Below are 15,499 nucleotides of genomic sequence, written 5' to 3' on the forward strand. Positions count from 1 at the left end.
TTACGAAAGAATTCAATCCTGTAACTCTCACCATACCATTAAAGATGACCATTGGCCAACTTGTACCACGCGGAACATTATATTGAGCACATAATTTGTCCACTAGATCCACTTTCCCGTTTATTCCATATGTGAATTATTTCATGTAGCAGCACTAATCTCATTACTTAATAGCCACCTCGTATGCTGCCAAAGCGTATGCGTTAAATATAAAACACAAGTGAAGCTTATAACATACCCTACGGTGGATTTAATTTCTTCAAATAAGAATTATAGGATAAATTTTAGTAAATTACTGAAACATTTCTTGAATAGGTTCCATTTGATTAAAAATTTCATTGGCATTCTGAAAATTCTAACTATGTTTTGTTCCTACTCAAATTTTTAACAGAATGGTGTTTTGTAATATTATATCAGTTCTTGTTTTCCTCCATCATTGCAATTTGATCAAGATGAAATGTCCTATCTAGAGGTGAATGTGAATTGATACATCATAACTTGCTTTTATTTCAAAACCTTTGAACTTCCAATTTAGGACAGTGTAGATAGGCTTGTCGATAAATTACATAATATATGTATAAGACCTATTACATGAATATTTCTTAAGCCTCTAAAATCATTTAATTTTATTCATTTCTACATTTCACACAGTTTACTACATAGTAAATTTAATATTGAAGTAACTTCGAGTTAGTCATGCATTCAAAAGTTAGTTCAACCCTTCATCTATATGCGTTATTCACAATTTCTAACTACTTTCAGTTCCCACAATTTGCGTATTTACAAGTAAATCTGTACATCGAATCCTCGTTATTCCAAGCAATGAAAACCACTAGTTGGTATATGTAAAGTGACAAATGTAATTGGATTTCTGCATAATTTAATTGCATCATCAATGAACTCGAGTGACGTTAATTTCACACAGAGATTCGGGTTTTGTTTAAGAGTAAAGTGAAATATGAAATCTTATGCAATTGAAACATAATATGAACTTTTTGATATTTATCACATACATTATGTATATTCAACATAAATATCAAACCTATTTTTTGTATAAAATAATTAATCAAACTAGAAATTGTGAATAATAATTTTTTTATTGAAATATAACCTCAATACAAGAGAACACATATTTTAATTAAACTTTCCAATTTCGTTAAAATATGAGCAATCTGAAAAGAAAAATTATAAATAACTAGACCCTAAGATCTCTATTTTCATTATTACTTTCTTAGTATAAGTCAGAAGTACCAATTATTTCATCAGCAGCCTCAGAACACAGAAGATTTTTTTAAAACCATAGATGTATATACTTTTGATTATCATTCAATTTTTCGAACTTAACGAGTACTCCTTTTCGAATAATCAGAATACAAAAATTTTCTTTCACGTTTTTTGAGTCATTTTTAGCCTCCGATGTCCAATACTCTGCAATCTTGCCTTAAACTTTCAACTGTACCATGTCCTTAAGAAATATCTTTATAACTTCTTCGATACACAGTCGTCACTTTTTTCTAAATATTTTGCCGATATTTTCAATACTCGGTCAAGAAACAGAAAGAAATGTGCTTAAACGGGGAAAATTACTTGAATTTCCCCTATGTTTATAACATTTTTTGAATTGTGGCAACATATTGCAATCATAATGCTGTTCCTGTTTTGCCCTTTGCAAGCGTTTGCACAAAACCTTGTTGTAGAGTAACCTATTAAATATGTGTGCCTCAACTCATTTTTCATTCAAGTATAGAAAAAAACATTGTCTGTAGTAAACTTAACCTTTAAGTTTCACACTGTGAAATTGTACGTATAGAATTGGCGACTATAGTATGCAAAGTCATCAAGTACATTGATTTTGACCAGATTCTCTATACAGTCCAGAGATAAAGGAGGAAGTTCTGGCTCATCTTCTTCGACAAGCCCAGCGATAGAAATTAAATACCAGATTTGATTTGATTTCTCCATCTAAAGAAAAGTATGAGTTCCATGAAAAATGAAGATGTTTGGGGCGAAGACTGAGATCATTCTCCTATATCAATCACAATAAGCGAATATATTATAGTGACAGAATCTAAACTATAAAGTTTCTAGCAAGCATTAAATAATAGAATTAAGTTAAACGTACCAATCAGAACTAATGAACAACTAGACGAATAAGCTAGAAAACTTATGATAAATATACTACGAGTAGCATTAAACAATAACAAATCAATTTCAAGGACAGCGAAAGGTCACAACTACACCAAACAAATCAGAGAACTAGTTCAAAGGAGACGGAAACCCAGAAAAACGTTGCAGAAGATTAGAACTGCAGAAAATAAAAACACACTAGGCAACCTCACCTATCAATTAAAAAAAGGAATAGAAAACATCAAAAAATTATCCCAAAACCATTAACTAAGTAAATTAACAGATGGTCAAACCACAGATTATCCACTGTGGAAATGTACGAAAAGATTAAACAAACCAATGTAACAGATACCGCCCATTCGAATGGAAGATGGATCTAGAACACGTGATGATCCACAAAAAGCAAATGCATTTGCCTCATACATAGAAAATATTTTCCAAACTACCGACATGGAAAATAACGATGAAATTATTAGTGACGATAATGGGGGTTAATAGTGGAGAAAAAATAGAGTTTGATATACCTGTAACCTAAAGGGGTAATGAAAATTATAAAGATTAACATGAACCCCAAGAAATCTCTGGGATATGACCTGATAACAGGAAAAATTTTATAACAGTTACAAAAGAAAGGCCATTGTGAAATTGACAAACCTCATAAATGTAGTATTCAGGTTTCAATACGTACCAATAACGTGGATAACAACTGAAGTGATAATGATACCCAAACCAGGAGAACCAATGTATAAAGTAGAGTCCCACAAACCGGTATCATTATTACCAATCATTTCAGAAGATACTATTAATAAGAATAGAAACCATATTTGATCAAAACGAAATAATTCCATCCCATCAGCTTGGCTTCCGCAACAAACACACCACAACAGATCAAGTACATCGTATAACAAACATAATAGAGACATATGTTGAGAAAAAAATTGATCAGTTGTCTTTTGAGACATCGCAAAATTATTTGATAAAGTATATCATAAGGGTTTTTCACTGAAAATCAGAAAATAATCACCTGCTTATTATGTTCACCTAATAAACTCGTACCTGAAAGACCGTCCATTCAGAGTTAAACCAGAAAACGTATATTTAGAGCTCCGACTGATTGAAGCAGGTACTATTTTGATACTAATACTGTACTATAATTCTGACATCTCTGTTACGGAAAATCTTAAACTGGCCACATATGCAGACGACACTGCAATACTGGCTGTTGAAGAATCAATTCAATGAACAAAATTATTGTTTAGACTAAATAAAAAGGGCGAATTAAATTCTATGAAAAAAATCTACTGATATCAAATTTACTTCACACTCATATAAGAAAACGGTCAAATATCCAGGACTACATTTGGATACGAAACTAAAGTGACAAGAACATATCAAACAGGAAACAAAGGAACTGAAACTGAGATATAAAAAACTATATTGACTATATTGGTTACTAGGTAGAGGCTCACAACTCACTATTAAAAATAAGGTACTAGTTTTTTGTTGTTGTGAAAAATAAGTCTCCTGAGAATGAGAATCTCTAAGCATGTGGGGAATTTGAGGAGGAAAGACTTTTTTTTTATTGAAAGCAGATAAAGGAAACAAGGTTGTTTGGACAATGGACAAGAAGGACTATTTCCAAAGAGTGGACAGCTCAATCGAAGCAGGAACTTACACCAAAATCTCAAGGAACCTGCTAAATAAAATGATCACAAATGTGAAAAAAACACTTGAAAATTGTAAAAATCTTGTAACCGGTATAATCAGGTATAAGTTATCCGTGAACCTGAGAGTTTTTGAGTGAAGAATTCGTTGAGTTTATCAACAAAGTGAAGACCAGAATAATTGAAGATGAGGAAATTTCAATTTCCTCTGATGTGAGCAAATTATTTCCAAGCGTGCCAATTCCGCAGACCTTGGAGTACTTTGACGTATTACTGAGATCTAAGAATTTGAGAGCTGATGTAATAGAATAATACTTTTAACAAAAATATGTATGGAACAAAACTATTTCCAGTACAACAACGCATTGTACAAGCAGTAATTTGTATGCTTTCCCCCTAACAGGAAACAATTCTAGTTTATCGAAAAGTAAATCTGTGGGAAAGCAGTAGAAAGCTTTCGATCAGTCGCATAACGTTGTAACCGAGCTCATGCCTTCTTTAATTTTATCAACAACTTCTTTAAAGGGTCGAAGAATTGCAGATATGATCGATTCATCACGACTATATCCAAATTGAAATTCTGTTAAAAGTGACTAAGATTCTAGATAATTTACCAATTTTTATTTGACAATGAATTCAAATATTTGTTTATTGTGCGTGAAATAGCTATTGTTCTGTAGTTTTCTAGAGAACCTACATTACCATTTTTTTGTTATTTTGAAAGAGTCTGGCCAGTGACCCTCTTTATTTATTGAACAAAATGGTAAGTGGATCTATCATTGAATAGATAGAGTGTTCAATAATTTTGCTGTTAATGCTTATCTTCAGTTTTGCTTCCTGGGTGTCACTTTCTGAAGTTGGGATAATGTAGAATGAGAAAGTGGGCTTATTGAATATCTTAAAAAGGAGCTTCACTTGAAAGTGGCTAAATTTAGAGACTATTTCTGATATTGACGTAAAAAATTCATTGAACTTTTGAAGTGATATTTCAGACTGTTCGGACTTATTTATTTCAGTTTTTCGTTTTGAATTCTCGACTTTTCAACAGATATTATTTTCATCACTTAGATCTTCTGTTTTTTTGAATACGCCGAATATAGAATCAAACATAACTAAGAATACAGTTTACAATAAAAAAATTGTATGAAAACATACTTGTGGACTTTTGTGTTAATAGAAAATATCAATAAGATGGAAATTGAACGACAATTAATTGTCATTGATATTAAGAGATTGGGGTGTGTACATGAGAAGGTGTAGAGTTCAAAGAAAGTACGGTAAAATGCATGTGGAACCTAGCAAGCAAAATGTTACCAGTAAAATAAGGTTTGACAGAATTAAGCTCCGTAATAATAATGAAAATTATAAATTTATAGAATGAAAATACCCCTGAAGGACTGCAATGGTAATTCTATCAGAGTCGCGGTAGAATTGAATTGGCAAGGAGGGGAAACTGCTGCTCATTTGACATTTTTTTTTGTATCAAATCAAACAACGAATCAATTTAAATATAACGGCAGTAACGTTTGTCCTGTCACATTATTTGAAAAATTGTCAAAAAAGTCCCAAATGTTAAAATCAATAATATTCATATTGTCACTGGCAATAAAAAAATGATTACTGGTATGATAGTATGCCCATTGGAAGAAATAGGATTAAAATTGGACAAAATCGTCTGCGTAAGCGATTGGCATGAATACCAAGGAAAACAAACGTACTAATCGATCCACCGTGGTTAGTTATTTGGTCAAAAGTTGTATACAAGAGTAGATCTCATTAAAATTAACGGGTCACAACAATGTTAACCCCACTTGAATTGACGAAGAACATCATAATCAAATTATTAACAGCATGCGTATTGGAAACACATCTTTCACTTATCGAAATCAACACGTCTGGATCTTCACTTATCTTTTCTAACAGTTCTTTTGTTAATTACACCTTTGAAAAATAGTTTTTTCTCTGGATTTTTTCTACAATAACAACAAAAAGCTTTCAAAATCTGTTATAAAATTTTTCCGAGCAATTTTCAATTTTTTTGATTTATTCTATTGAAACACACTACAAAGCAAGATGTTGATGTGTTCACAAACTAACCAATACCTATTCGAAGTTTGGAACAATATTTTGAGTAATTATTGTGAAAGCACAGAAATTTACTTTGTCGAATAATAGTCCGTTTTATTGTTTCATTTGCAAGTGATATCTTATGTTGAAATTAACACTGGATTAACTGTCTCACAAACTGTTGTGAGATACCATTAAAAACGTTGTTCTTCTATAATCAGTGCAAGATGATTCCTTCTTTATTGCACGAAAAGCTGCTCTTGAATGCGAATTTAATTTCCATTCGAGCTATATATGTCACTCCGTTTGTTTGTTAGTAAGCTTGAATTCCCTTTATCTAGATTAGTTCGCAAACGGAAATAAATATGTAAGAATCGTTTAGGTCGAAAACGAAATGGTTTTTTGTTAACCCTTTTTATTAAGGGATTAGGGAAGGATTTTACGGATTGTTGCTGGTTTTTAGTCGAATTGTGAAAGGAGGTAGCAGTTTTTTTACTGTTAGCGACGGTCTGAATTAGGGTTAAATGTCTAAAGAGAATTCAATTAGTTAAACTCATTTTGGACAGTTACCTTTCAAATGAAATTCTTGGTATTAATTAATCAGTGAGTAAAATGTGAAATAACTAAGGTAAATTATCCATCTCCAAACTTTGTATTGTAGAATTACTTTAAAAGAAAAACATGCTGAATGGTGTGTCTCCTTGGGATAAATGACCAGATAATATGAAGACGTGAAAGTCGTCATGTAAAAGCGTGAAGTGGAATTGATTTTACATATAGAAAAAAATTTCTATAAATAGATGACCAAATTTAGAGCTTTCAAGCTTGGTGAACTCTCAAGTAGTTCATAAAATTCACAATACTTGGAATTTTTTGTTAGAAACTAATTTCCAATATTGCATCTAGTTTATCAAACATGAGTGAATACTTTCTAAGGTTGTAAAGTGGAACAAAGTGGAAGCTGAAAGGTACAATAACAAACTTATAGCTTCAGATAGTGTTGACCCCTTTTTATTAGAAGAAGCGAATATTTTGATATGGAGAGTAGGTATCCTGCATACAATTTTAGTGATAATTGGGTGGTCTTGATGGAGTTTATCTTGGAATTGGTTTATAAGCTTGAGCTTTCTTTCCATCCTGACTTGAACCGTGCTCTGAGAACGTTATGCACTTATCGGAGCCTCCTGTCGCTACAAAAACTCTAAGCTCACTTCGCCCTGTCCACTGCGTTGTCTAGACCCTTCTATCCCTACGCTCGAATGCGCCCTGAAACGTATAGTCACTAATGTAACGCATTATTTTCCGGAAAAAACCTGTAGTTTGTTTACATAGGAATATACACAGATATTCACTTTATGTCTTTATTAAAAACATGGAATTCTTGCTAAAAGTTTGGCAGTCATTATTCTAATTAAATTTACAACATCGGAGCATGAGTTTGGCGTTGCTTTACTTTCTCGCACTTCCGTGTTAAGTATTATCTACAACTTTAGTACATATTTCGAATTTTTGATACTTTCGATCTACTTAAAAGGTCCTTTGTCATAATCTTACTTACATTAAGGGCCGCAAAGGGGCCGTTGAGCACATAGGCCTTCATATAGGCCCCTCGTACCCCACTTGACGTTACTTAATGCCGATTTTCTTTGAGAAGCCGATCAGGCGCTTTCGCTTGAAGCCTTTGATGTCATGATGTAATGCTTGTCATAGTGCTTAAACCGTGTTCGTGTGTCTTAGATGACAGTGTCCGGTCACTAGTCCGACTTTGTGCCTATTCCGTTGAAGCAGTTGTTTGGTGTGAGACGCACAAAGTCCATCAATGTCCTTTTATTGTCTCATGTCAGGTGTATCTATCTCTGCTGAGTCCGGCATGCAAGTAGACCATTGAGTGACACGATAGCAACTTTTTTAGTTACACCAAGGATGAGTTCTGGGCCCATCAGTAAGTTCGCCGATCCTAGCCTCCTACCACCGTTGTATATATTTTCATAGTGAAAAGGACAAATTTCGAAATTGAAATATTCATCATAAGAGTGGCTAATATGTTCAATGGTTTTCCAGGTGCTTAAGTGATACAATCCGGAATACTTACTAGTTCTGCATTTTACAGTATTACTTCTAATCTGACTAACTATGGGAGTCTTTTCTTCTATAACTAAAGACATAGTTACTTCTAAGCCAACTGGGTTCTGCAAACGTTTATAATTTTGTTATTGACCAGTTATATCTCTTATGGAAGTCGTAAGAGCTAAGTCATTATAATTTGAATAGTTTTTTCTTGTACTGAAAAGATTAAAACATTTAATTTTGAAATTATTATGCTTCTTGTCATCGTATACCAAAATTATATGGTGTTTTTTTTTCAAAAGTTATTAAGACAATTGAAGCTTGTACTTTTGGTTTTCGAAACATAATTGAAGATCTTGTTTTTTATTGTAGTCCACGTTCTCAATTCACTTCTTGAAGCTATGAGTATTAATGCTCCGCCAACTAATTCACTAATCAGCGAAGCTATTTAATTGTGCATTGGTTACATCATAAAATTAGGAAATTATTGTTTCACAATTATAAGGAAAAATATTTAAAATATGAGCATTATCATCATACTGTGAAATAGTGTTAACGAATTTTGATAATTAATAATTTTGAACAGCCATCACATCAATTTCTGTATTATCACTACTTTCTTTAAAGATGCTACAATTTAGTGAATCCGCTATGTTTTCAACAACTGATTCGTTCTTCAACTATATTTAATTCTATTTTTTATTTATATATTAAATATTCCCTTTTTCTACAGAAAAGTGTTTGAAGAATTTCAGTGGAAATTACTTCTATTTTTATCTTGGAAAAAGAAATATGGAGAATTTTTCGGTTAATAAGGGAATATTCATTCTTCTCCAGTCTGATCTGGGCGATGTGGTCCCTTTTCTCTAGACTGGACTCTTAAGTTCATAATAGTTACATTGGGTTCGAGAATGCAAATAAATGTAGAAATGTTTTTTGTTGACACAATTTGCAATGCGCCAATTAAATATGTAATTACTTAAAACTACTTTTCAAAAATATTATTATTATCAGTTATTGAAAAAACTGAGACTTCACAATTCGAAAGCTAAATAAAATATCTTTTAACAAATGTAAAAGGTAAGAAAAACGTGATTCAGCATGCTACTGGTATCAGGATTCCTTTCAATTTTACCATAACTTTATCTTCAATGACTGAATGATTCTTTATTTTCTGTTCTGATTACTTTAGATTTGTTTCAATCTGTTAAAAATAAAAGCCGTGAGCAGCAGAGCTCCATCACGAAAGTCGAATTTTTAGTCGAATGAAGAATTTTACTAATACACAAACAAATCTTTCCATAAAATGAATTTCTTGGAAATGATATCAATTCTCAATCTTATTTCTTTATATGGAAAATTTGCTATTCCTTAATAACTTTTCATTCCACAAGTTAACTCTCTCTCATAATTTCAATAGTCCTGGTGGTCTCGAACCCTCTTGTTCAATTCCAATTGACAACAAAGAAAAAATTGCCATAATGACAAGAAATTTCGAAAATGGGAAGTAAAAAAAATCACCATAGCAACGATCATACTCGTATTATTCATTAAGTAGGGGGCGGTCCAGTTCAACAATTACAACGATCAAAATGATTTCGGGCGTTTTGTGCTAGAAGAAAACTTTGAACTTGAGAAAGACAATTCTTCAACATCATCTCTACTTGCATGCGAAGTTCGAACCCTCTAGTTAAACTTTTTCTGGCCAAAAAATAAGAAAATTTAGCAAAAATGACTATAAAATGGGGAGGGGTGGAGATGGAAAGTTTCGACCTTAGACAGGAAATCATCTCGCATTTAGTTGAACCTACATGTGAAATTTCATTTTTCAGTCGCTTTTCGTTTGACCTGCAGAGGTGAGCAAAGGTCAAAAACCACTTTTTTTGCACTGCGACCTCTCGAAATATTCATTTGTTCTCAACCAAACTCTAATAACATCAATCCGCCGCCAAAAAAGCCATGTATGCTAATTTTGAACCAAATCGGACCCATAGCAATTGCTCGAGAGACGAAAATAAGAATTGTAGCTTAAACAGATATATATATATATATATATATATATATATATATATATATATATATATATATATATATATATATATATATATCAAAATATATACAAAATTATATTTTGTATGAAAACTACATTAACATATTTATAAATGATATTTTTGAATTGAAGTTTTATTTCTGACTCTTTTCAATTTTTTATTTATTTTAGACGTACGTGCACTCACGAACATGCAGATACAAGTGCCGGAAGCAGTTAAAAGAGGAGATTCGGTAACGCTAGTATGCGACTACGACTTGGAATCTGCCGCTTTGTATAGCATCAAATGGTATAGGGACGACGAGGAATTTTACAGATTTGTACCTAAGGAGTCACCGCCTTCCCAGGCATTTTCCGTTTCCCATGTTAATGTTGACGTGAGTAGTGTTAAATATTACGGTTTATACGTAGGAAGCTTTGAAATGTCAGAGCTTTTGTATGTTAATACGTGTATAACAAGTATTTGTATAGAATAGTTGGAATGCAAGCTGGAGAATAATTTATGTGTTTAGAAGGATAGAGTAAAAAGTCATATTTCATTTAGAAAGTGTGATAGGTCCTAAACCTTGACAAAACATGAGGATAACTTCATTTTCGCTATTATTTTATTCACTTTCTTGATTTGATATTTTTATTATTTAATAGTTTCCATGAAGGAGTTGAAATACTAGGAAAATTGATATGACAATAATCACAAGACAATAAGCATATAAACGTATTCATAATATGCTGACTAATCAGTTATAGATGGAATACATAATCAAAAATGACAATTTAATCTCTGAAACATTTAAGTTATAGATCAGTGTAAATATTACCATACGCAAATGACATCACTATAATTTAGAGATACTTAATCCTGAACCCTATACACCTCTTCAGGTATAATGCATGCTGGAGTTGAGTCATTACGAGGAATCTTTCAGCAGTCTCCATTTTTTTCTATCCTATGTCTTTTTATGATATTTTTAAAGCATTCTTTTATATCTAGAGCTATTGTGGCACTCCTGATTCTAATCAAGCGATCATTCATTTTGTCAATGTCATATTTTCATTATTCGATTTGGTTTCAACAAGTACCAGCCGTTTTGTCGACTTTTCTCATCAATTTGCTATAATTAATTGGCAACGAGGATGAATCAAAGTCTAGTGAACATATATTGATCGATCACAATGAATGAGAAGCATTGGGAAGGAATTCACCGTGTTATTGAACACCTATTCAGAAGCTGTGCTAACCGTGCCATACAAAGAAAGAATCTCCCCTAAATTGTCGTCCATTCCTGGGACGTTTCTGGTGCTAATTGAGAACGAGTACAGTTGGCCACTTAAAGGTAATTACTTTCTATTTTGATCGAAAATTCAAATGGCTGGAGGTGAGGGTAGTGAAGGATGCCTTGAGCTCTGCTTGTTTTGATGATAACTTGTTTTAGAATATCTTCTTTACGATTTCCTGCCTGAATTGTTCCTTCTGCTCTTCAGACAAGGCTAAATTTTTTGATAAAGAGGGTACTGCAAAATTAAATTCTTGATCAGACTTTAGCCCAGTTTCTGGTAAAAGCGCTCTTGAAAGCGTGTCTGCTACATACAGAAATTTTCCAGGTTTGTAATTCACAATTATTTTATAATTTAGTAAGCGGAGTCTCATCCGTTGTAGGCGGGAAGAAATAGATGCTAGATCTTTTTTCATGATCGCTTCCAAGGGTTTATGATCAGTGTTGATTTTCACATCAAATCTATAAATGAAATAATTAAACTTTTTAGTAGCAAAAGCAATCGCCAACATCTGTTTCTCTCTCTGCGCATATTTTTGCTCACAGGGGGTTAAGCTCCAGGGTGCAAAAGCTATTGGGTGTCCTTTTGAAATAGACAACCACCTAGACCGTCCTTGGGAGCGTCAGTGTCTATTTCTATAGCTTTTGTTGAATCAAAAAATGGCAAAATTGGGGCATTAAGTCTAGTTAAAGATTCATCATGCAATTTAATCCATTGCCAATCAATATAATTCTTGCTAAAATTTCTAGGTAGAGCTGTTATTTTCGACATGTTGGGCAAGAACTTTCCTAAATACTTAGCCATGCCTAATATTCTCAATAGTTCAGTTTTATCTTTGGGTTTTGGCATCTCTAGAATCGGTTTCACATAATTTCTGTTCAGTTTTACACCTTCCTTTGAGTAAATTTTGCCCATATACTTAACTTTCTCTTTCTCTTTGTCTCTTTTGTCAAATTTTATATTATATTTTTGTGCTCCTTCAAAACTAACCGTAAATTATTATCATTTTCCTTTTCATTACTGACAGTTACAATCAAATCATCAAAGTAAAGACCTACACCTTCAATGTCACCAAATATTTTACAGTTTTGTTTTTGAAAGACTTCAGGGGCTGAGCAAATACCAAAAGGTACACGACAAAATGCATACCTTTCAAAGGGTGTTCCAAATAGACAATATTCTTGACTTTCTGCATCAATTCGAATTTGAAAGTACCCATCATATCTAAAACTGTGAAATATTCTTTATTATTAAGTTTAACAGCTATTTTCTTCTAATAAATTACCATAACCAGTTGTTTTTCCTGCAATTCTGTCAGAAAACTATCGAAACTTTGTCCCTCTTGTTGCGTTATACTGTTAAATAAGAACTTTTCATATATAACATTTGTCTTTGGTTCACAGTGATCTCTAAATTTTTTCAAAACATTATCAAGAGTTTTCTGGCTCTCCGGCAACGGATCAAAAGAGTTAAATAAATCAAGACCATCCTCACCAACTAAGTTCAATAGAATTGCATCCTTTTTTTCATCATTTTCATTGCTAAAACTTGTAGCAGTCAGAAAATTTTGGATTTTTGTTCAAATTTTGGCCAGTTATCCGCTAGGCTTCCTTCAATGGATAAAGGATCTGAAGGTTTAAGTATGATTCCATTGCTGTTGGCTTCTACTTATATCGCAGCAGAGTCCTGCTTATTAATATCTAAGTACGAATGTACGAAATTTACTGAAACTTTAATATCAAGTTTTTACACCTGACACCATGTATGATACCAGAATCCGAGCTAGTTTGTTAAAATAAAACTGATCTGAGAATGTAGCACCACGTGTATTTATTAAAACATGTTAACCAAAGCTCCGTATTAGAATCATCTTTTTTAAAGTACAAAACACTGGCCTCAACCCCCCATACCTGTTGAGCCAATTAATTGTAACTTTTAATTGACTCGTACAAAGGTGGCGGCATAGCTATAAAATAAATATGTAATTGATTACCTATATAATACACTCTCTTTCTCTTTGGTTTAAAGTCAGTATTGCTTTATAGGTGTACTCCTAGGATTCCCCCAACTCTAATAAACATTCCATCACGTTGGAAATATTGAAACTTCGTCTACGTTTCAGGGTATACTAATTTCTCACTTCTTCCATTCTGGAGCAATGGAAGAGTGTATGCTCGGCGTCGTCTTCCTCACTGCAGTAGGTGAATTTATGAGTGATTAATCTTCTCTTGGTATGAAGGAATCTACGAAAGCATCCATGGTCTTGCCATATTACTTCCCAATCTACTCATAATCTTGTTCGCAACAATGGAAAAATAAAAATAAAAAAACTAAAAGTTTTGTAATTTACGTTTTGTTCTAAAATCTGAACTTTACAACTTAAAATATTAGTGTTAATAATTGGAAACAATAAAATTGAATTCATACCGTATTTGTTTTAGATATTTTCCATTCACTTTATCAACTTCACCTGCTTTATCTCCAGATTAGGAACTATTCAGTTCGATACAGATTTCTCATAGCCAATTCGACTACCTCACAATATCATTAATAAGATGGAGACCTAAACGTGTAATTCAACGCAAATCATAATTTATCCTTTATGGAAAAACACATTTTTTCACGAACGTCATCTATTTTTCCTGGGATAAGGGCGAGTCAAGCAGTAATTAATAAAAGTTGAATAACAGCCAAGTTGTGACGACAACAATGTATCAAATCTGATACTTTCTCTATTAATGAATAGCTTGAACAGAAACTTCGTTATGCGTTCAGAATTTGAATTAGGGAGGATTAATATTCACAAATTAATATCTAGCAGCGTGTTTTTGTGATATGAATAAATTGCAGAGATGTGACATATCAATATAAAAGTTTTCTTTGATATTTTATTTCTTAGATAATTTTTAGATTTTGGACAGTTAACCCTCCAGTACCCGCATTCGGTTTGTGGGACCGTTTGCTTTAAGCAATCAAATGTCGGTTTCGGTCTCCCACCCGGGTACCTTCCTAGCTCGACCCGTTCGACGTTAGTTCAGTGGATGGCTAGATCTGTATAGTCGTTTGGCATATAGAGGCGATTTCGGTCTGCGAGACCGAAACGGGTATCGGAGTTGGATTTGTTCGGGTATTCGCTTGTAAAATTTCTGAAAGATATTTTATTTGGTAAATTCTGGCACTATTTGGTACTTTATGATAGCTTTTGTGTTATTTTTTGATATATTGTTCAAATAATCCTTCTGTCATATTTCGACGTAGAAAATTTCTAAAAAGTCTATCTATGGAGATGGTTCGTCTACATTTACTTATCCTATTGACGGTGCAGCAAGTTTCTCGGCCACTAAAGCTTCACATCAGAGAAATTTGTGGTATTGAAGATAGCCAAGAAGGGACGAGTGCAGAACCACTACCTGAAAGAGGAAGGTGCCACTTTTTCGATAGTAAAAGAAATAGAAAAACCCGCTTTCATTGTGTATAATGTAAAAAATTCATGTGCCTGTTACCATCGTATGTGAAACATGTTTCGAGAAGTTTTCGGAATGAAAATGTAAAATTAGTTGCTGTATTTTTTCGATCATATATTTTGCACATTGTGATTCAGTTTACATTTATTTAGAATAAGTTTTCAGTTTATTCTTTACCTCTTCTATCTGTATCTGAGTTTTAATTAATAAAGAGCAAACATATTTTAGTATAATATTATATAATAACAAAACGGTCTATGAGACCGAAACGGGTAACCGTTCAAGCGGGTACCGGAGGGTTAAATATCATTGATTCAAGCTTCAAGTAGATGTTGAAGATTAACGCTAAATTGCAAGTTTGGAAATACATTCATTCATACTTTTTTTTCGTTGTAAACTGACATAATTGAAATATTTGCACTTGACATGATAAAATAAAATATTGTTCTATTGTCATAATCATCACCAATAGATCACATTAATCCTACAATAGACTACAAATATCTCCAAATGAATTAATATAATTCACGCTTGGGACTTTTGAAAGCTATTCAATGGTACAAAGAAGTCGAATACTGCAAATATTCCATCAATATATTCTCTGATACTGATAGTACAATAGTCTTGTTAAAACCATGTACTCAAGTTAATATTCATAATCAAATCTCTGCATTCATTTGTGAGGTATTTCTCGCCCTAGTTGTGTCAGGGAAAGCTATTCCTGGAAAATTATACCCAGAAAAGATCTGTTGAATCCATCAGTGCCAGCTCAATGGACACCTGAA

At 32.8% G+C, this 15,499-nt stretch overlaps 1 protein-coding gene and 1 long non-coding RNA gene across 2 annotated transcripts in view; both read left to right on the plus strand.

Moving 5' to 3' along the window:
- LOC130897418 (uncharacterized) overlaps positions 1-15,499 on the plus strand; it is a 183,455-nt gene that overhangs the window by 33,865 nt on the left and 134,091 nt on the right. Inside the window, exon 2 of the mRNA XM_057806257.1 lies at positions 10,147-10,352. Coding sequence (XP_057662240.1) covers positions 10,147-10,352 — 206 coding nt within the window. The remainder of the gene's footprint in view (positions 1-10,146; positions 10,353-15,499) is intronic.
- On the plus strand, positions 11,033-13,586 carry LOC130897419 (uncharacterized). Its single transcript, XR_009059701.1, has 2 exons — positions 11,033-11,309; positions 13,296-13,586. It is a non-coding gene; the product is annotated as an uncharacterized LOC130897419 (long non-coding RNA).

Source organism: Diorhabda carinulata, chromosome 8 (genome assembly GCF_026250575.1).
Source record: "Diorhabda carinulata isolate Delta chromosome 8, icDioCari1.1, whole genome shotgun sequence".
NCBI classification, from domain to species: domain Eukaryota; kingdom Metazoa; phylum Arthropoda; class Insecta; order Coleoptera; family Chrysomelidae; genus Diorhabda; species Diorhabda carinulata.